This window comes from Anopheles marshallii, chromosome 3, assembly GCF_943734725.1.
Source record: "Anopheles marshallii chromosome 3, idAnoMarsDA_429_01, whole genome shotgun sequence".
Taxonomy (NCBI): Eukaryota; Metazoa; Arthropoda; class Insecta; order Diptera; family Culicidae; genus Anopheles; species Anopheles marshallii.
The window spans coordinates 18930609-18951610 of NC_071327.1; the positions used below are offsets into that span (position 1 = coordinate 18930609).

At 42.5% G+C, this 21002-nt stretch overlaps 2 protein-coding genes across 2 annotated transcripts; one reads left to right on the forward strand and one right to left on the reverse strand.

Moving 5' to 3' along the window:
* The first annotated feature begins 354 nt into the window (after positions 1-354).
* On the forward strand, positions 355-1116 carry LOC128712311 (uncharacterized). The gene has a single exon (XM_053807207.1). The coding sequence runs from the start codon at positions 355-357 to the stop codon at positions 1114-1116; it is 762 nt and encodes a 253-aa protein (XP_053663182.1).
* A 3539-nt stretch (positions 1117-4655) lies between these two features.
* Positions 4656-10140, reverse strand: LOC128711544 (protein kinase C and casein kinase II substrate protein 3). The gene is made up of 9 exons (XM_053806425.1): positions 10037-10140; positions 9840-9949; positions 8037-8185; positions 7765-7953; positions 7331-7678; positions 6097-6207; positions 5099-5325; positions 4848-5029; positions 4656-4768 (listed from the first exon to the last, which is right to left on the reverse strand). Exons 1-9 carry the CDS (start codon positions 10138-10140, stop codon positions 4656-4658), a joined length of 1533 nt encoding a protein of 510 aa, XP_053662400.1.
* Positions 10141-21002: the final 10862 nt, after the last annotated feature.

Here is a 21002-nt window from a genome sequence, read left to right on the forward strand (position 1 = left end):
CAGATCGATCGCTTGGTAGACATTGTCATCCATTTTTTTTTTTGTTGATTTTCTTCGGATGAATTCTGTAAAAATTAAAGAAAAATGAGAAAAATATTTTGCTCCTAATTATTATTAGCTAGTGAAATAGAGCAAGCATCCTGCACGTCCGTTCCATCGTGAGATAAAAGAATGATCTTTTATGACAACTGTTGCTTCTTCAACGGACGGCAGATTCACAGCGGCGGTATTTAAATCCGTGATTTGAAAACCGGTATTCGAATACCGGCAATCAGTTTTGGCGGCCATATTTGGCTTGTTTGTGGCGTTTGTCTGAATATTAGGAGAAAAGAATATTAACATTGTTATTGTCCGATGGCGCCAAGGAAAAAGACCACCAAAGTAGCGAAGGAAGGCAAACCACCAGCCAAAGAGAAAATTCCGACATATTCATCTTCGCAGGAAATGAGAAGGACCGAACAAAGTGCCGAATACCGCTCCCTTCGAACAAGGGATGAGCTTCGCGATGTAATGGGCGCAGAATCGGACGATTCGCTCAGCAATAGTGAAAATGATTCGTTCCACAGCAATAAAAACCAATCGCGCCCGAATTTTTCCTTCCTGCCGTCGCACAAACACTCTAGCCCGAAACGGACCAATGTAGCAGCATCAGTGCATCGGCTCGCCAGTATGCCCACCGTACCCAACACTGACCGCGAAGAAACCGCTTCTACCACTGCCTCCACCCCGAGACGCAATTCGCCACGTGAAGCATCGAGAAGCACTAGCAAAACAACCAGAAACGAAGCCCAACCGACCAGCTCCAAACAACCGCACAGCCGGAAACAGACAAAACCACACCAACTGAAGCTGCTGAAGGAAATTATACACCTGCAAAACACGGTACATATGCTGATTCCAAAGATGAGTTTTGCCCGCGTCATTCGGGAGATCCTGGCCGAGTATACGAGCCGGTCGATCCGGGTCACTCCGGATATGCTTGTCTGTTTGCACGAAGCGGCGGAAATATATGTGATACAGCTGTTCGAGGATGCTTATCGCTGTACGCTTCACCGGAATCGCGTAACACTTCTTCCCAAAGACATGCAATTAGCCTCCATGCTTCGGCGCATTTGATTTTTGACTGTCCGCAGCGATTTTGTGTGAGTTTTTATGTTTTATTTATAAATATGTACAAGTAATTTGAATATATAATAAAGTATTTTTAAGCGAGCTCAATGCGCGGGACGATCATCAATTTATAATTGTATTGAAAGCTGCATTCTCGATCCGAAATTCTTACAGGATGTTCTTCTCGTCGGAAAACGTTTGCTCAAGTTGCCTCTGCATGTGCTTCCCAAGTTCAAACCGGGTCAGTGAAATTTCACTATCTAACATATCTAGAAACTTTGCGAAGCCTTCATAACTTGCTGTGTCAATGTTGAGCTTATTAAGTAGTGGCTTCAAAAGCTGATAATCCAGCGAACCAGCTATTCCAATGTACTTAAGCAGTACACTGTTCCAATCACAACTCTGTTCCGTCCCGTCGAGCACGCTTTGCTGCAACTCCTTTCGCGTACTTTGTACTGCCCCAGAACGGGAAAGAAATGAACGCAGCTTGTTCAAATATTGTAGCGCTTTGTTGATTGCCGGAGCGTCCTGCTGTTCTGCCTCCTGCGTAATCATATCGTACCTGCGACACGGAGCAGAAGGACATCTTTCTAATGTTCTTCCTGCGGCTGGTAGATTTGCTACATGCTTTCTACGTCCTTTGTTGGCTGTTAAACAAGGCGACGATGATGGTTCATGGTTAAAAATTTTCCACAAGCAATCTCCACTTCGATCACTGTACGTTCGTCTCCCGTGCGTCACAGAAATCTTTTTTGCATCCCCTATATCCCCATCGGTTTGACTTCTTCCCCGTCGAGCAGAATCACTATTACTATCTGCATCGTATCCCGGGAACAGTATGCTGGAAAAGTTGCTTTCTACCTTACTTTTCGCACCGTGTGTTAAATCCTTTACCGACGTTAGAGAATCAACCGTGTGAAGAAATTTCTGTTCCCCGACCGAATCGTTCTGGCCGCGGTGCAACTGATGCCAGCGTTCACGATACTGCTGTTCCTTTGGCTTCGTACGTTCGGTCTCGAGTATCTGTTTCATTTGCAATCCTCCATCTTTTGTTGAAGTTGGCCTTAAATTCGGTTCGCCTGACATGCGATGGCTCGGAAACCCTTTGTTGTACTGTGTTTCGTAAAACGTTTCGTCCGTTTGATGGAACACTTTATCCATAATTCCGGAAGTAGTTACGGAACACCACCACTGCACGATTGGATTTCTCTTTTCTGAATAGCAAAAACAGAATCGAATGCCTACTATGACCGTTAAGTGTACCTTCTTACTGGATGCTTGCGAGTGTGTGATATGTTTTAATTCATACTGACGTGCAAATATTCGTTTTAGACGTAGCCTAGCAGTGTAGATAAATTGATCGCTTCGACCAAGTTTATGCGAATTAACACTATCATTAGGCTACTGCCGCCACACGGTCGTTTTTACTTCTTTACATATATTTCCTCAAACTTAATATAATACACAACATGTTCTTTTGCTTACAGTTCAACCTTCGTTTCATTCTTTACATTTCAACCGGTACCGCAGTGTGTTATCCTTTTTTACTGTTCACTATCACACTACTGCAACTGCTACTACTAATGCATTTAGCGTTTTCCCCACCGTTTTCGTTTCAATTTCCTGATCTTATACCTCGAATATTTCCATTTAACTTGTTGCAAAACCTTCAACTCAACTTGCGTTTAAAACAGCTTTTTAATGTGGTTTAACGTACAAAATGAGCATCAAAACTATGGTTTGCCCTTGAAAACTGTACAGTAGAAAATTAACAAATAAATCACCACAAACATCCGGGTGTTATTGGCCTGTTCCTATATGATGAGTTGTATTTTACAACGCAATGAAATACTTCCCTTTCAAGGTTTTGAGTTCATAAAGTCTGTGACTGAGAAACAAATGGTCATGTAGTATATATATATAAATATATATATTCATATTGCAGCAAAAGGTGGGAAATTGTTACTCTAAACGATATTTTCTATTTGATTTTAAAACACTTTGAGGTTGTGTTTTACACGGTGTATTTTGGAGGGGGTGGGAAATAATCTGCGCGTGTTTCATAAAACAAAATATTATAGCTTCGAATGTGTTCTAAAGCACAGTAAAATAATGTCGGGATTTTACAGGATGCTCGACATTGCATACGGTCGTCGGCACAGATTGATTGTTCTCTACATTGAGCTGTTGTTGACCCAGCAAAACTGGCGATATTACCAAAATCTATTAAATTCCCAGAGGCGTCTCGAGCGGTTTAAATGTTTTACTCTCTGTTTTGTTTTAGAAAGGACAATTTTACACCAAATTTGTAGTAAAACAGTAATCGTTCGATTCTTTTGCTAAATGCAGAGCTTCCATGCTTAGAATTGCTTCAATTTCTACTTATGTCTAGATGCTTCCTTTATTAAAAACCGTATGTATAGTACTATAAAACGGAACAACCGATAGAACGCAAAACAAAAGACGTAGAGGTGACTAAACTCGATAAACGATCCTTCATTTCAGCAAGGACGTGATGAAAAAATGACCCCAATCGATTCCCCTACCCGGATGCCAGGAATCCACCAAAAAAGTACATCAAAAATACCTTTCCACTCATACAAAAGGCAAGTTGATAATGGCAAAAAACACAACTGCACCACTTTCATTTCATGTGTGTGTTTTATACCATGTAGTTTATATGAATACTAACATCAAAAACTGTACATTCTAACGAGAAATGGATCCAACCAGGAAAGGAATAATAATAATTTAAAAAAAAACTCTTCAAATCATTTTCCCACATACAAACGATAAAGTGTGTACGTAAATAACAGATCAATCACGATGTGTATCATGACTGGGGCTTTGCAAAAACACACTACGCTTTTCCTACGATTAACAATACATGCCAAAGGACCTACAGCGGCACTCTATGAATAGTGCCGAATTTCGTGAGCAAAAACCTACGTATATTAAGTGTACGAATGTAAACACCTTCAACCGGGGCTTTTTATGGCTCTTTCTCTCTCTCTCTCTCTCTCTCTCTCTCTCTCTCTCTCTCTCTGTTTCTCTATCCTCATATGTGACCCTAAAACCCGATGGAAATATCGACACTTTCCAAACCTACAAAAATACTTCCTGCTTTTTTGGCCAAAGTTGCATAATAGGTCCTTTTGATGTATTAGTGGTCTCTGCGGATCCTTATCCTTTTAAGCTAGTTGGTTCCAGAGAACGATGGCGCGTTGCTTCAAAACTACCCGACGATTGAAAGCAAACCAAACACACGTCGAAGTCACATCCGCTACTTGAGAGGGTTTGCTCGTTCTATCAACTTTAAAGATTGTATCCATGTGCCTGTTTGCTCCACACCGTTGTAAATGTGATGTTGGGCTATCATATTTTAGTTTTGCTTTTCGTTCCCTACCAAAAATGTAATCCAATAAAATCCAACATTGCAGCAGCTTGTACCTCGGTTTGACTACGTGCACTTATCATACGTTAACCGTTGTACATCATTAACTGCCTTCGATTGGAAGGTTTTGTTTTTTTCTTCCTTCTTGCGCTTACGTCGCTACCACTTCCACGTAGTTGGCCGGGTACAGTCCTACTCGCCCGTCCTTTCGTCCTTTACACCAGCCTTGTTCATCTTCGTCTTCCAGCTTTTCAAATAAATCACCTACGATTAGAAGCAAAAGCACAAGGATCAATTATAAGTGTCCTTTGGCGAATAAGAATCTTACACAAGCGCCACTCACCCTGTTTGAACGTAAGCTCATCACTTTCCGCACCTTCGTAGTCGTACAGTGCCTTCACCGGTACGCCAGGTTCACCATTGTCCACCAGAAGATTATCGTTACCATCACCCTCATCCCACTCTTCCTCCTCTTCGAAAGGATTGCTATCGTTCGCTTTGCCATTCGTTCCGGAGTTACCATTGCTGGAAAGAGAAACGAACCCAATCAATCATTTACATTGCCTCAGACATTATGGGAATCGTAGAACTTACGTAACGACCGCTCCTCCGGGTGGTGCAGCGCGCCCTGGCGATGTTCGGGTAGGTGTAATAGCTGGTTCATTTTTCGTCGAAGCCGTTTCCGATTTGGGCGAATCATTATTCGGTGTCGGGGTGGTGCGATTGTTGCCAGTCGAATTGGTAATACTAAGGGCCGTACTGTTCCGATTGCCACCTCCGAGTAGCCGATTGTTGTTAGCTGGCGGTGGTGGCGGATATTCCTGTTACGCAAAGTTTAGTTTCGCAGAAAAAGAAAGCGAAACAATATCCTTATCAATAATAATAGTCATATTTTTATCAACAGTAAAAACTTCCCGGTTTCTACAGTAAAGGTTACTTTAACGCAAATCTACTGCATCAATAGAAAGTATTCTAGGGCGAAGAAACTAAGTCTTCTTTACCCTAATATGCTATTACTCTACAGACTGTCAATTCTACTTTGTTTGTTTAATTAACCGCGTTTGTAGTTTATTTTTATTTGAGCCTTCTAAGCACAACTAATATTTTATCACTCAAAAGCTGTTGGTTAAATCAGATTTCGTATTTAACCGTCTTTACCCTAGATCCAATACCGAACAATCAAATAGTATCTATTTATGTTTTCAGCAAGTCAAAAGCAGCAATGAAATAATATAAATAAAATGCACTACAAATTAACTCTATGATTTACCGGTTACTAACCGAGGACAAGCAAAAGTGGGAATAAAAAGTGATTTTCGTTCAAACAGTAAGGTGCAAACGATAAAAGAAAACCATTAGACAAATGAAAAATCAAACAAAAATAGTAGACGACAAAACCATTCGAAACAATAACTTCAAACAGCACATAAAGTAATGTATAACTAGAGCAAAACACACACGCACAAAACTCTAATCCTAAAACACAACAGTGAACTTTCCTCTTTCGCCTTAAAACTTAAAACGTGTAGGTGTGTACGTGAGGAAAAATAAGGAAAGCAATAAATAAAACAATAAAATTAAACAAAAATTACATGCAAATCTTCGGCCACGGGTCGCTGATGAATGAGCGTGATCGGCGCTGCGGGTAAAGCTTCTTTGGATTTGATGCCCTTCGCAATGTCGCGGAACTCTTCCGTGTACTCCTGGAGAAGGGCGCGCGCACGCATGAGAGCAGGATTGTGTTCCGTTCGTTAATGGCGTCGGAGCGGAGCATAAAACACACATACACACATAGCAATGCGCACGATCGCACAACAGATGAATGATTTATTTTTATGAGGAACCGGAATGTGTGTTTGTATGTGGATTTTGGATTTTTGGCAGCATTTGGTTTCACGGTTAAAGGATCATTGTGGCAATTTGGGATGTTTGAATTTAAATTCCAGTCGGAAAGAGTATGAAGAGGAGGGAAGAGTAAAAAAGAAAACGAAATTACAATTAATAAGTGAAAAACGATAAAAGAAAAGTATCAAGGAAGAAACTTATTTTAAATGGCACAAACAAAACTTGTTTTGCCTTTTACAACATTGGTAAAAGGTGCGCATCTCTAATAGCACAAGTACATACATAACAGGATCATATTTAAACTAGGGATAGGGATTGCGTCCTGGGAAAAGGAAAAAGCAATGCGATAGACGATTTTGAGTTCGATTAGTAATGGCACTTCACTCGACATAAGAAATATCCTCTATTAGCCCACAAATAGAATACCCAGCCTCCATAAAGATGGTAGGCGCATCAGTAGCAAGGCAGCTGCAGTAAAGCTCTATTATCCTTTGCCCAATTCCGCGTTACAGCATTTTTGATTAATAATAACGAAATAGTCAAGAATTAAGAAAGAAATAAAGTTCACACAAAAACAAATAATATAACAATCGTACTGAAAGAAATTATGGATGAAAAGTTTAAGGATTAATACAGGAAGATAATCAGAAAAATATTGTATAGATGTTATTTGCTATACGTGATTCAGTAATGCTTTTAACTTCCTGCTGAAAAAAGTATATTGAATGTTTGAGATTTTTGAAGACAGTGTAACTCATTATATGGTTATCTAAACATGAAACAGCATGCGCTAGAAAAAGCATCCACGTTAGAAGGAAAAAGGGTCAAAATAGACACAAGGTTAATAAAAGAAAACTGAACAAGGTCAGCTAATAGGACACGGTAGAATATCGTAAAACAGAAAGACACAGCAACAATGTCCACTGCCGCTTGACATTCGTACCACATCCCTTTCGTTGGACACTGAGTCCCTGCACTTACCACGAACGTTGGCCAGCTCATACCCATGTTGACGCCGTGATTATTGGACCACCACTTCAGATCCTTCTGGTGGTCGGCGTTGTTGATCGTATGGTGGAATTCTTTGTAGATTTGTGGCAAACTCGGATCTTCGGAAATGTTCAAACATTTGTGTATCGAGAACAGCACATTCTTGAAGAAACACAACCGAGTTTCCTCCATCTCTTGGCACTTCCGGAAAACGTTCGTCATGCTTTCGATATACACGGGATTGTACTCTTTGATCTCGTTGAGCGTTTGTTCGTATCGATCGCGGCTCTTCGCTACGTCGTCCTTAAGCTTCTGTACCCTTTCTTGCATCTTTTTTAGCTACAAGAAATAGAAATAAAATACGTTACTACTGCGGATATTCCGTAATCGTTTAATAGCTTCTGGATTTCTTCATCATAACGCACCTGATCGTTTGACATCGAAGAATCGCTGGAGGCATTTCGTTCCTGATTGGCGGCGGATTTTTCCATTTTACAAGCCGCGTGATAATCTGCTTTCGCCTTTTCCGCATTGCCTAACAATTTGGCCCATGGTTTCTGTGCCCGTTTGAATTGATCTTCCATTTCTTTGCGCTCCTTAATTTGCATCATCGACTGTTTGGAGAAAAGCATAAGAGTACATCATTCAACACCCAAGGATTCCAGGTTTTGTAGAATACACGATGCTTGACACATACCTTATGATAGCTATCCTTTTGCCATTCTTTTATCTGAAGTGTTACATCGGAACAAAGGCTTGCCTTTATCTTCAGATGCAGGTCGGACAAACGTTCTGCCTCCGTGAGCATTCCCTTCCAGGCCGCTTCTGTCGTACCGTACTCTGGTCCTGTGAATGATTACATAAACAATACGAGAGTTAGATTTTAAAACATTAAACTCACAATTACATAGTGTCATTTAATATTTTATCCTTTCCCTGTACACAATCACCTTCGCCAAGACACGCTAATAGGTGGAGTAAATCCGTACACCGTACGTTACCATCGATATTCTTCACATTCGTCCCCTTTGACCTTCGTAACTCAATTAAGGACGTGTTTCGTTTTGTGCGGGTATGTATTGATTGAATGTAAGGCCACGAGAAGAAACCAAGTAGAATGGAATAAGGTACAACTTCTACCCCGTCAACTGCAGGGTAAGAAATTAGTGTCGTATTTGGTGGTCTAATTGAAAAATCAATATGGTTAGATTGACTCTGATACTTCCGGAATAGCTACCAAACCGAACAAACACGCTTCCTAAAAAAAGGTAAATGAACTTCATTTCTTCAGAACAAATCTGAGTGATTCCATCGAGATTACTGAGGATTCATCAGCCATAGTAATATTTCGTGAGTTGAATTTAAATGAAAACTACATTAATAATGCTTCTCATTCAGTGAACATTGTAATGATGTGACATAAGCGAAACGCAGGCCCAATGTTACGACACATAACGTAATATCATTTGTCCGTAATTTTTCGCTTCATCACACATCCGATTTACAAGTCTCACATGTGCTCTCCGACCGCGCAATGAGCGTGTAACGCAGAGCACATGGAGAAACATGGCGGCGGGCAAACTCCGTCAAGTGTGTGGCAAATGATATATTAAGACACTTTTCTTACCGCGATGCCAAGCATGGAGATACGGACGGTTGGAGCAGAATCGCGAACGGGGTACGGATGGACACGCACAAACACGGGTAGCTATTTTTAAATGCTAACAAATTAATCCCACTTCACCGAGACAGCGGTGAGCTACTATGTCAGAAGCTGTATTTGCATTGACCTTCGATTTCCAATTTTCACAAAGGTTCTCATTGATTTCAGTTCGATTTCCGCGATGAAAATTTTATTGCTTTCACAAGCTGGTAAAATGAATTCGCATTTCAACGGTCAATGGTGTGCTTAGATTCAGAAGACCTGAACAGATGCATTGTACCATGTCAACTTGATTAGTGCAATACTCATAAATCTCTCGATACTCAACCAAACAGACGGCACGTTTAACACACCGCACAAGTGCATCAACCCAGATCATCATTCCCCATCGGATGATTTCATGGTCGAAGCTGCTTATTCTGCTATTATGTCACCCCATCGAACTGTCGCTCTACTGGCAACTAATGTGCATGGCGACCAGGGAGAGACGGGAGACGCGGGTCCTAGAAAAATCAAGCAAGAATATTATAACCTTCACATGCATATCGCTCGGCTGCATGGTGGTGGTATCACTTAAAAAAGCTGAAGGTCATATTAAGTAGCGCACCGTTGCACGATTCATGGTGGTAACACGATGAGAGCATTTGATACATTAGCGTGTGGCGTATAATTTGTTATATCCCACTTCTCTCGAATGCACTTTGCAATTTCTCTTTTCGTTGTCTTATCAAAACCACCTGGAATGGCTCGTCCTCTAGCACGATCATCGATGTTTTCAATTTTCAAGCGTTTGTTCAATAATGGCGTCTCAAACCGTTGGTCCAAATTTTGACTCACCTTTCTCAATCAATTCGCCCCATTTCTTTGACCATGCTTTCAAATTTTTGGCATATGCTTTTTCAATTTCGGCACGCTCCTGGATCAGTGTTTGCAGCTCCGTACACAATCTACGCAATGGAAAGAAAAATTAACATTAATCAGCGAATTCGGCAACGATTGTGATTGCGACTCAAGCCACAAATTACGCTACTCACTTGTAACCGTCCTCTATCCGCTTAGTGGTGCGTTTGTAATTGTTCAGCTCCCAAAAAGAATCACTGCCGGCCTGCAGCAGCTGATCGTCGCTGTGATGTGACATTTTTTCTCTGTGTGTTTGTGTATTTATGTACCGCTTCTTCTAACTTGCTTGCACTTAACCGCAGAATTTGCCAAACGTTCGGTGTTTTGGTGAGACGGGAAGCACCCCCGCAGCACACGTTCTGCTTCTAATGACCCGCACCAAACGATAAATGAGCGACAATAACGAATGGCGGCCCCACAATCAACCACAATTGTGTCCGATCGTACCCGGTAGTACGATCACGATGGCCTTTTTAAATTGTCCCGGTCTGTGCAAATGCCAGTCCCCCGATTCGAACGATCAATTGAACCGTGCGGTGTAGTGATGTGTATTTTCACAACTGACGACACTAGAACGGACTTTGGCGTAAATTCAGACGATGTACACGGGGGGTCACGTTATTCTAGAATAATATGCATCTGGCCTTGCTGGATGTAAGTTTTTCTGTAGTTTCAAAGCGAAGTATGTTCCTGGAAATAGAGCGAAAGAAACCACAGATTAGTTTTCATAAAAATTGATATATTTTTTATATTATGTGGGGTGTTTAGTCAGCTCTAGAAACATTCCAGCTATAATTAACAATTGTTCCTATCCACGGACTATTTATTTACTTTTCGGTGCTGAATGCTAAATACTAAAATCCTTTGTGGCTTGATTCATCATTTATTACATCCTCTTCTATACGCTACCCGGAAATTCTGCATATTTGATCCTGACCTAGATGCGATATTAGACTTTAAACAAAACAAAAACAGTCGACTCCCAACATCGACTAGTAACAAGCACTCCCTCCAATATTGCATTCATTAAATTATGATTGATGAAAAGGGCGTGCAAATACTATCGCCATCGTACGATAGACGTAGAATATTGCTGATGCCCCAGTTCCCATGGATCGATTTTCCGAACACTTCCGTGCGGCTCAAAACATTAATCGGAAGTCCAATGAAAGAGACCATAAAGTTGGGCTGGGCTTATACACACACGCGTGCATCCCCACGAAGGAGAGGAACCTCTAATATTCCCGTTGGTAAAAGGGCACGGGAGGAAGCTTTGCTTTTCGCCCTTTCGACAATGCGAGACCGCTCATTCATTAATGTTTTACGGTTAGCTCTATTTTACGCCAATGCGCGCGCGATCGGTCGCGTGATGCATGCTACCTCTTCAGCTGTTTCTATCGCCTTTTTCCCCCCACCCTTTGATCTCACGAATCTACCTAATCAGATTGAATCGACCCGATACCGTCGTAAAACGACACCTCTACCTTCCGGCTACAGACTCGGATCACCGCGATGTTTTGTTGGATAGAGGGCTCCCCATTTCTAATTGAACAGTTATGAGAAGAGGAAGGAATTTAAGCCTCGCAAAGCTTTCGGGCGGTGTTGCGAGTGTGGAAATGGAAACCGTGCCGTACGACACCGGAAGTTGGCTTCACCAGAAATCACCGGAACTGCAGTGAAAATCCGCTCAAAGCATTTGACATTCTTGAGGGGATATATAAGATAGAAAGCGAGGAGAAGACATAGACGGAACCGTGGGAGATGCTTTGCATTCTTCATTCATATTTCAACATCCGCCTGAAGTTTAATTTCTTGAACGTGGTTTGTTTTGAGTTCGTCACATGTTTAAACGAAACAACTCGCTGCCATCAAAAACACAAATGCCTTCTCAGCGTGTCATGCTCAGACACACTTCAAATGTTCAAAGCAATGCAACTACACCTGTGTATCATGCATACAACCACTTCCCTTCCTGTCTGCCCTTGTTGCAACAACATTGCGCTTAGTGTCAATCATACGCTTCTTCGCATGTTGGCTATGAAATCCTGTCATTCACGTGGAAGTTATCATTTGATGCTCTCATTGCGCTATATCCAAACGCAATATCCATCATCTGCGGGTAGGTGTACAAACAGGAGAACCAAGCGGTAGGAAGCTTTCTTCCAGCATGTAGCAGAACATTATGTCATCTCCGTGTGATGTTTGCGATTCTCACGACGGTGCGATGAAAAGCTACTGCTTCCGATAAACGGGACTATTTCTTGGCATTGGCGTGCAGTAGACACTATTGCTGCCGTTGAAGTATCTTTCGTCTATAGATGATCCTCACCACTACTGCACCTAGACACGGTCTGGCGTTTGGTGACAAGCGAGTAGTTGGAGTTGTAGAAGAACCGTTTACGTTTTCTTCAAGGTAAATTACCTTACCATCCACATCACCGATGTACACGTCCCTAATATCCGGGATACTGGTTTTATTCGCACCTCATCACCAAAAGAATGTGTGTTCCCTCGCACGCCTATTCCTTCCTATTCCGATACAGCCACAGCAGGGAAATGTTACCAACCGTGATGGTGTAATGGCGTGTTTGCTAGTCGCCTGTCACTCAAATTCATTCATGCTTTTTTGCCGCTAGTTCATATGGTACAGCAACAAAAAGTTAGATTGTACCTTTTCCATTGACGGTACCGGTCCGTTCTCTCGCTTCTAGGCTGCGATAATTACGATCATTTGCAGCATTTACGTATGGTATTTTGGAGTACAATTAAATCTTTTTCCCGAGTTGGTTTCTGAAATTGTCGTTTCGCATTTATTCTCCAGAGGACTTTGGTAATGCATTTCGTCTTACCTCATCTGATCAGCAACAGCATCGTGTCCGACAATTTTAACAACTTCAGTAAACCTTGCACCGACTCGTATCTGGCTTTACTGTGCATGGAAATAATCTGAAAAGAAACGACAAAATGTACTAACTTTAATAAACAGTAGCTTGTTGTTCGGGTGTGATGAGAATGATGGAATTATCGAGGAAGATATGACTCTGCTTGAGTAACCTGCAGTTGAATTTCCAATATGGACATGCTTATTTCTTCATTCTACCCATCGCTATAAATCAATTCATAGTTCGAAGCCATTATCCTCCACTCCACGATGGACACGGGGGACCTAGAACTCAGCAGCAACTTCATTTCCATGATGTCTACGAAGTCGTAACAACGAACGTGAACGTGACGCAAAGATGCATTTGCCTATAAATTCGCACCATAAAAAGTGATTCAAATACATTCTCAATGCCCATACTGCTGGAGGCGTGAAACAATGGATCAATTTTCACACTACCGAATAGCGCACTGGGTGCTCGTTCATAAATCATCAATGGTCGGAATAATAGCGGATCTAGTGTATCGTAAACTATCAACTAGAGATGGGAAATTTAATTCTTTTCAAGGATTTAAATCCTAGTTTAAAGAGTTCGAATGAAGATTTAACTCTTAAAAATCACTTTATATTTTAAATTATTTCGTGATTAACATCGTGAGTTAACTCGCGATTCAAATCGTGAGTTAAAGGGCGCCGTGAAGAGTTAAATCGCGAATTAACTCCCATAAGAGTAAAATTTTAATTATTTTGAATGATTTTATTTCCTCTGTGAATGAGTTAAATCGCAAAGAGTTGTAAATATTCTTCTAGGAGATTTGAATTAACTCTCTCCTTAGAAAGATTTAAATCATTCTTTCATTCTGAACCATTGTGCACATCACTACTATCGATTCAACTAGCAAAAAGCTGTTAAATAGGCGGCGACTGTAACATCTTTTAATAATATGATTCAAATTTATTGTATTCAACCCGCTATAAACATAATATAGATAATATTTTGTTAATGTCTCATAAATTACGAAATATAATTCATCACAGCAGAGTGATATGAAAGCTAATCCGCACGCCATCGACAATGACCGTTCATATTTCACCTGCGCTTTAAGTTGGGTGTGTTTTATTGTCCTCTCTCTCTCTCTCTGCGTACAGTGTCGGCTACCCTTTGTAAAAAAGGGCACATCGTGGAAGTACTCACGTGTAACTCCGCAGAGACATAGTGATCGGATAAAAGTGTCATAAAAAAGCCCTACCATTCGACAGTGGCCGCTTTCCATCCGAAACGTTACGCTCCGTTTGCTTCACAACCCGGTGAGAAGAGTGTGAATAGAAGGAAATCACTTGTGTCCAAACGACTAAACCAGGCTGCTGCACAAAACTGCAACTGTTTGTTTGCCCATTTGAGGGGTTTAATTGTGTGCTCTTTTAGAATATGTGTGGTGGCTGTTAGAGAAAATGAGAAAAAGTTTATTTCAAACATGTTTAAGCTCATGGATATATACTTTACGCGCGTTGGATCCATAACAGTGTAATTTTAAAATCAATAATTTGTAGCTAGAATTTGAAAATGACAAGAAGGAACTCAGTCCATAGGCTAGCTTTCTTTTCTATTCATTCTACAGGTTTCCCTAAAGCTCTGGTAAGACGTTTAACATGGAAAAAAGGTATTGCGTCGATTGAGTTGCCAACTGTCTCTGCACTCAATTACGTATGGGGGTGTTGCTTCAATTTAATTATGTCTGTTGGCCAAAGGAAAGCAAACCCTGTTCTTGAGAACAAAAATGGCCCATTCGTTAGAAACTTCTCTTCTTCATCGACAACAACAACATCTTGATCTGGCTGTCTTTATTTACCCCTTAGCTGGATGAGTACGGTACGGGGGGAGTTGGTCTGGATGGGATTTTGGTCCGGTCCGTTCGTGTAAAGACCGGCACGGCTACCATCATGCCACCGGGCCGCCCCATTCGTTAGAAGCAGTAACAGTAAATATAACACACACTATTTTCAAATATTCAATAAAAACCGAAACGTCTTATACGGCCGCAAATTAAAAAAAAAAAACAACAAAAACAAAAGCTTACAGAATGAAGCAACGTTGAGGCTCTTTCCCGTATGAAGTGATCATAAAAATGTTCACAGTGGAATGTAAAATCGAAGGCGTACGCTTGTCAGATAGCACACATCACCGGTCCGTGTATCCTAAATTTGGCTCGCACACCATTTTGGGAAGACACTCATGAGTCCGCCCATGTCAAAAGTGCGTTTGAGAGGAAACCCGTTCGAGCGAGAACAGGGCGTTGCTTTTCGTATGTTGATCGTATGTGGGAAGAAATTGATTTTTGGCGTTGTAATGCATATTCATGCGCAACATTACACCTCTTGAGCTTCATTCCTAACGTGGATTACGCATGAAACTGCATTATCTGAAGAGTTCTGATGTAATGTTGTAACAGGAAAAAAGGCATTGCCATTATTGGGCGAGGGAGTAATTCATGCACTGCCTGTTGAAAACAACGTCAATTTTTATTGCACATGGCAAGAGAAGAGCTTTTTGGGGGCAGTAATCAGTTTTCTATCACGCCGAAAAGGCACCAGCTGGGATGCTTTCCGATACACAGCACAGAGGGACAGCATAACACGCACCACACGTACCAAATCTCAACCTCCGGAAACATACGAAAACGACACACAGACCAATAAGGCTGCCGAGTGCGGTTCTGTGGCGGTGGACACCGAAAACAGGAAAAAAAAGCACCGGACCGCACCCGAACGACACATCACACGGTTTAGGTTCCTTCCTTTTCGTACAGCCCGATTCATAACCGGTTCCGGAAAGGGGGATGGATCAACCGGGGGCACAACACACAGGAACAGGTTGACCGCTACAACAACGCAGAGCATCATCGTCAGCCCTCCGCCGCGTGTGTCCACGTCGTGTGGCGTGGCAAGAGAGTGTGTTCATTTCATCTTCTTCCCTGACGTGGTGAACTCCTTCATGGTGGAGTTCAAATATTCCAGAAGACGTGTTCGACCAGCGCACGTTAGATGTAGATGAATTTAATGCTAAACGACATTTGTACTGTGGTTCTTATCCAAATTTGTAGGAAGTCGTGTAGAATATGTAGTCAATTCCATATTTTTAATTACACACTATCGGTGTCTATCGTCACGTAACCATTTAATAAACTTTCATCCCCCAAGCATGTATGAGACTAGGCTAATGAAGTTAGTGGCGTCAACAATTACCTTATCATACTTTCTTAGGCAACATCCTAATGCAAGCAAACCTCCTCCGGTGCATAATTACAATGAAGATTACACCGATCGCGGTAAATGCTTTGCATCCGCTCGAAAGCTATCAATCATGGGGAAACATTAATTGACCTCCGGTAAATGCTAGGTGTTGCATATACGCTTAGTATATTGGACAAAGTAACGATAGTACACAACTGTTCAGACATAAATTTCTCCAGCCAAAGATTTATTGTTGCGATTATGGGGAAATCGGTTTGAATCTAAGCTTCCAAATGTCCTATCATCTCCATAACACACCATTTATAGTCAAACGGTAAATTCGGTCGGTGCAAGACACGGGCGATGCCATGGTGGGACCGCTCAACACATCAAACCTTCCCAAAAAAAGCCTAGACACACCTTTAGCGACACACCGGACCATCGGGCCCATCATTGAATCGAGTTTTAAGAGGCCCATTCATTTCTACCGAAATTGTTCCGACCGCCAACGATGCCAGGAATTTGGAATTTCGGAATGGGGGGGGAACAGAAGGGGATCTTTTGGGATGCGTCGATACGTTTCCGAATTTTATCACCAACTCTCACTCCAACTCTCGGATCTCTTTTATTGAGGAGTATCCTAACCGGGAAGTGGCACAAGGTCTCCCCCAGCTTATACTCTAATCGTGGGACACTTCCTTAGCTAAAACTTTGCTAGGTGAAAGTTGCTTCCTTCACCAAATCATATGCTCTCCCCTCCCCCTCCCATCACTAAGCATCACTGAAGAATGTCACTCTAAACGTTCACGATACTGTTTGCAAAAATTATTATAATTTACGCATAGATTTGCCTTCAGTTTAGCGACCGTTTAGCGGGACCGGTTCGCTTGACCGACGGCAGTGACCGCACGGTCACCGTCAAGATAGCATCATTTTTCTTCGACCGAGCCACACCGGCGGACGGGCGATCTGGAGTCGATAACCCGTCTCCGATAAAGCAGCAAAACAGCGAACACTTCGCACGAAAGTTGCAGCGGTAAAATCTCTCCTCCATACACACATACGCGCGCACGTTGGCGTTTCGAAGATCACGGGCGAAAGATGGCAACTTGCCCTCGGAAATTGACGATCCGTGCGATCAACGCCCGCCAACGTCATCCACGGCGCGGTTCCCTCTCTGTCTGATTGAAAGTTCAAACACCAATCCACGATCGTATTCGTTGGGTAAATTGGCAGTGCGTGTCTGGCCGAATGAAAGCCTCCCGCAACCGGCCTCCCAAACCCCGCGCCTTGATACACCTGATCTTCAACTTGATCTTCGATGCGAGCCTGGTGTACGGAGGAGTACGCAGACGTCCGGTTTCGGGTGCACGTTTTCTGCACGGGCGTACACACGCGGTGGGTTGAAGTTTATTTCTTCTCTTAGATCTTTTCACCTTAACCTTGGCGGACGTGATATCGTAGAGTGCGTTTTTCTTTTCATTCACCGAATTCAAGTTGTTTATGGGGGAGATCTCTAAAACACAAGATGTTGCATTGTATTGCAGCTTCAAGAATAAATTTCACGGTGTGTTATTATCTTTGTACCTCTCTATACCTTCTTATCGAAAGATAACCAATCGTACAACACATGTGCAAACACATCTCGAGTGCATCTTTACTGTACACGTGCGACTCTCACTGTCGTAGTGGTGGGGAGCTCGGAATCGGAACTACCTGGTGGTGGTGCTCGGAATCGCCATTTACAATCCTGTTGAAATTTAACCTAATTAAAGACCTTTTCTCCAAAATCAATTCTGAATACGGAGCCGATTCCAGAATCGATTCCGGAGCCGATTCCAGAACCGATTCCGGAGCCGATTCCGGAGCCGATTCCGGAGCCGATTCCGGAGCCGATTCCGGAGCCGATTCCAGAACCGATTCCGGAGCCGATTCCGAAAACTGGTTCCGGAGCTACTCTTCGGAATCGATTCCAGAAAATATCGGAGCTATCCGGAATCGATTCCGGCCAAAACTTCATTCATCCCATTACTACGCTGTAGCGCTTCTGAGGTAACGCTGTGTAACCTGCAGTAACTTAAAAGATCCATCTACAAGGTGATCTTGTCTAAGCATAATCGTATCTGTTTATTTAACAACGCTCTAACTAATACAGGGCACAGCCAAGAATGAGATTCCTTTTCCTTCAGGCGACTCATTAAGAAGACGCAACCATCGCTACATTCCATCCGCTTTATATCCGTTACGAAAAAAAACAACCCAAATAAAATAACAGTAATTACGCGACGGGACGCCATGAAAGGCTTGGAGCAAATTTGCTGCTTTAATTCGTCACAAAGTGTACGCACGCCGGACACACCTCCTTGCCAGTTCCCCCCGGACCACCTCCTCACCGACCACCAATCGACCACCCTTTTATTCACCAAAAAGCGCCTCAGGCACTTCGGGTCACTTTCTGGATAGTTTCCAAGCTCATTCCCGTCGCGGGAGAAAATGAGCTCGGTTTCCCGCAGGACAAGGAATCATTTGTTTCGCTACACTGCTACATCTCCACCGGCAGAAGGCTTTTGTTGGACGGGTACATTTACTGGGCAGACATTCGCGGCTAAAGTTCCGAGCAGACCTTCCCTTTCGCTACATCCTTTCGCAGTTCGCACTACATGTCCAGACGGTGTAACAATTTTATTTTTATGTTTCATTCACACAAATCAGCATTTCGCAGCGGGATGCTATAAAAAGCCGTCGCGGCGCAAGGGTATGAGCCGTGGCTGAGTTGCCAACTTGGCACTAACTTCTCATGTACGACTCTGTGCACAATGTCTGTGTGAAAACTTCAGACAGCCCTGCTAAACCAGGTTTTGCCCTTAAGAAGTACAACGAAAGGAGCGAACGCTATTTTTTCGGACATCTCGATGTATTTTATCGATGGTTTATCACATTTTCCAGAACCTTAGACGAACATAATTAAGTAATGCTTCCCAGAGATGCTCTATTCCACCGCATTCAACTATATAAATCTTGAAATATCTTTCTGTTCTAATTAAAATTAAGCATTCCAAGAATTAAAACTCACATACCAACAAATTACTACACAAGAAATGATTCCACTGTTATCCGATATGTGGAGAGACTAAATTTGTTTGTCTTTTTTACATTTTGACGAAGTTTCTTTGAAATTCTTAATGGCGCCAGCATCCTCACAACAATCGTCTACCGCTCTACATCCACAGAGCATAGTGTCTGTGTCGAGATTAACAGCGAGAAGGACGCAGGAACCGGGCGTGAAAACCGCAAATCTTCGGCATTCCTTGATATCCAATTCCATATCCATGCCGAAAGAACGAGAGAATTGAATAATTATGCGCCTTTTTCAGTGTCCATTCCGTGGCCGTTCGCTGCCAAACACACAGAACAAGCATGGAACAAACAACATTCCCCCCTTTTGGAATGAGAATAAAAGAAAGAAAAAAAAACGTTAATCTGATGTGGAATTTATCCATGTAGAATTGTCACGATTGTTATGGGACGGGCCCTTTCATAGGAAACTTTGGTTCGGTTCCGAGTGACCTAATTCTTACAGCTCCACATAAAACACTCCATGCGCTCAGCTTTTGCGTTCGTTTCTCATGTAGAATATCAACACAGAAATCTATCGCGATACGCACCAATCAACCGATACCGGAAGAGAAACTCGAATAAAACGCAGACTGCACTATCCGTGGAGGTTATTGATTTACACTCACACATTATACAGTGGGTGAGCCTGATTTCAGTGTTATTGCGCCTTTTCCACATTCCACACGACTGTTGTAGTGTTCTGCTGGAAGTTTCGCCAGCGAAGGTCCATCAAATGCGGAAATGCAACTCACAGTTTTGTGCGTTATTGTGTTGATTGTTGTGCACGTTTTCTACCCCCAAAACAATCGCACACATGAAGTGCTCCAGCCTGCCTTGGGGTGGGGTAGTAGTCCGTTATGGTTTGGAAGCAGACGGCCGTATAGAACTTTCCGTCGAGGGTGAGTTGTTTACCAGCAACTGTTTGGGTTTTTGTTATGCAAAAACAGCACAAATTCGGTCAAAGCATGTGGAGCAAAAGCGACTTTCTCGATCACGTGGCTAGGCGTTGCCCCCAAAGCCTCATACAATACACTTCCAGCTTATTCTACGCAATGCGATCGCCATAAAAATTCATGTCTTTGGAAGTTTGCTCTAAAAATAACCGCTCAACACATCAATAAATACCTTCTACATCGCGTCATTATTTCATTACGTACCAATGCTGCTTGCACGTGGTTTATGAACAAAACGATGAAGGCGTTACACACGCGTCATACTTTATCAATAAGGCTGATAAGGTAACAATTGGATGTTGGGATTCGCCTCCAATGCCCAACGTCAAATACAACGATCAAAGGGAGGTGTCGTATCAATCAGCGTCAACGATGAAGTTTATGTCGTGCAAGGCGTTGTGTTCCGGGCGACACACACTTCGTGTCAGTATGTCTTTAACAAATTGTGCAATCGGTATAGCCCAAACAAGAACTTATGCTGCGAAACTATCTAAAACACCAAACAATTTATCTATTTATTGAGCACGATAAACGAAAACTAAAGTCCCCGTACACTACACTTTATAGTTGTGCGATAGTAGTCGAACAGGTACCAGGGAGAACGTTCCGTTGTAAACTTCTATCCGGTTCGATCACGCACAAGCCAACTCATCGGGACAGGAAATAGCAATTAATACGCAACTCTATCGCACACGACATCGGACACGGGAGAAGAAACGACTGCAACCGTTAAAGGGATGGAACAGATATCGCAACACAGCAAAACCCTACCACCATTGTGTGCCGCCTTTTGCCGGGAGGCGATAAGATTGGGGCCAGCCTGAGTGCCACGGTCCGTTTGCAATAGCCATTCCGAGCGATTAAATGTTGCAACGAAACGAAATGACAAACATTTATAAATCCATCCACCGTGCGCTG

Bases quoted from the DNA above. Each gene is read 5' to 3' on its own strand.
- LOC128712311 (XM_053807207.1), top strand. From the start codon at position 355: ATGGCGCCAAGGAAAAAGACCACCAAAGTAGCGAAGGAAGGCAAACCA.
- LOC128711544 (XM_053806425.1), bottom strand. From the start codon at position 10,140: ATGTCACATCACAGCGACGATCAGCTGCTGCAGGCCGGCAGTGATTCT. The intron at 8,186-9,839 runs GTGAGTCAAAAT...AATCATTCACAG, and splicing joins GGGCGAATTGATTGAGAAAG to GACCAGAGTACGGTACGACA. The intron at 5,326-6,096 runs GTAATTTTTGTT...TTTGCGTAACAG, and splicing joins CCGTGGCCGAAGATTTGCAT to GAATATCCGCCACCACCGCC.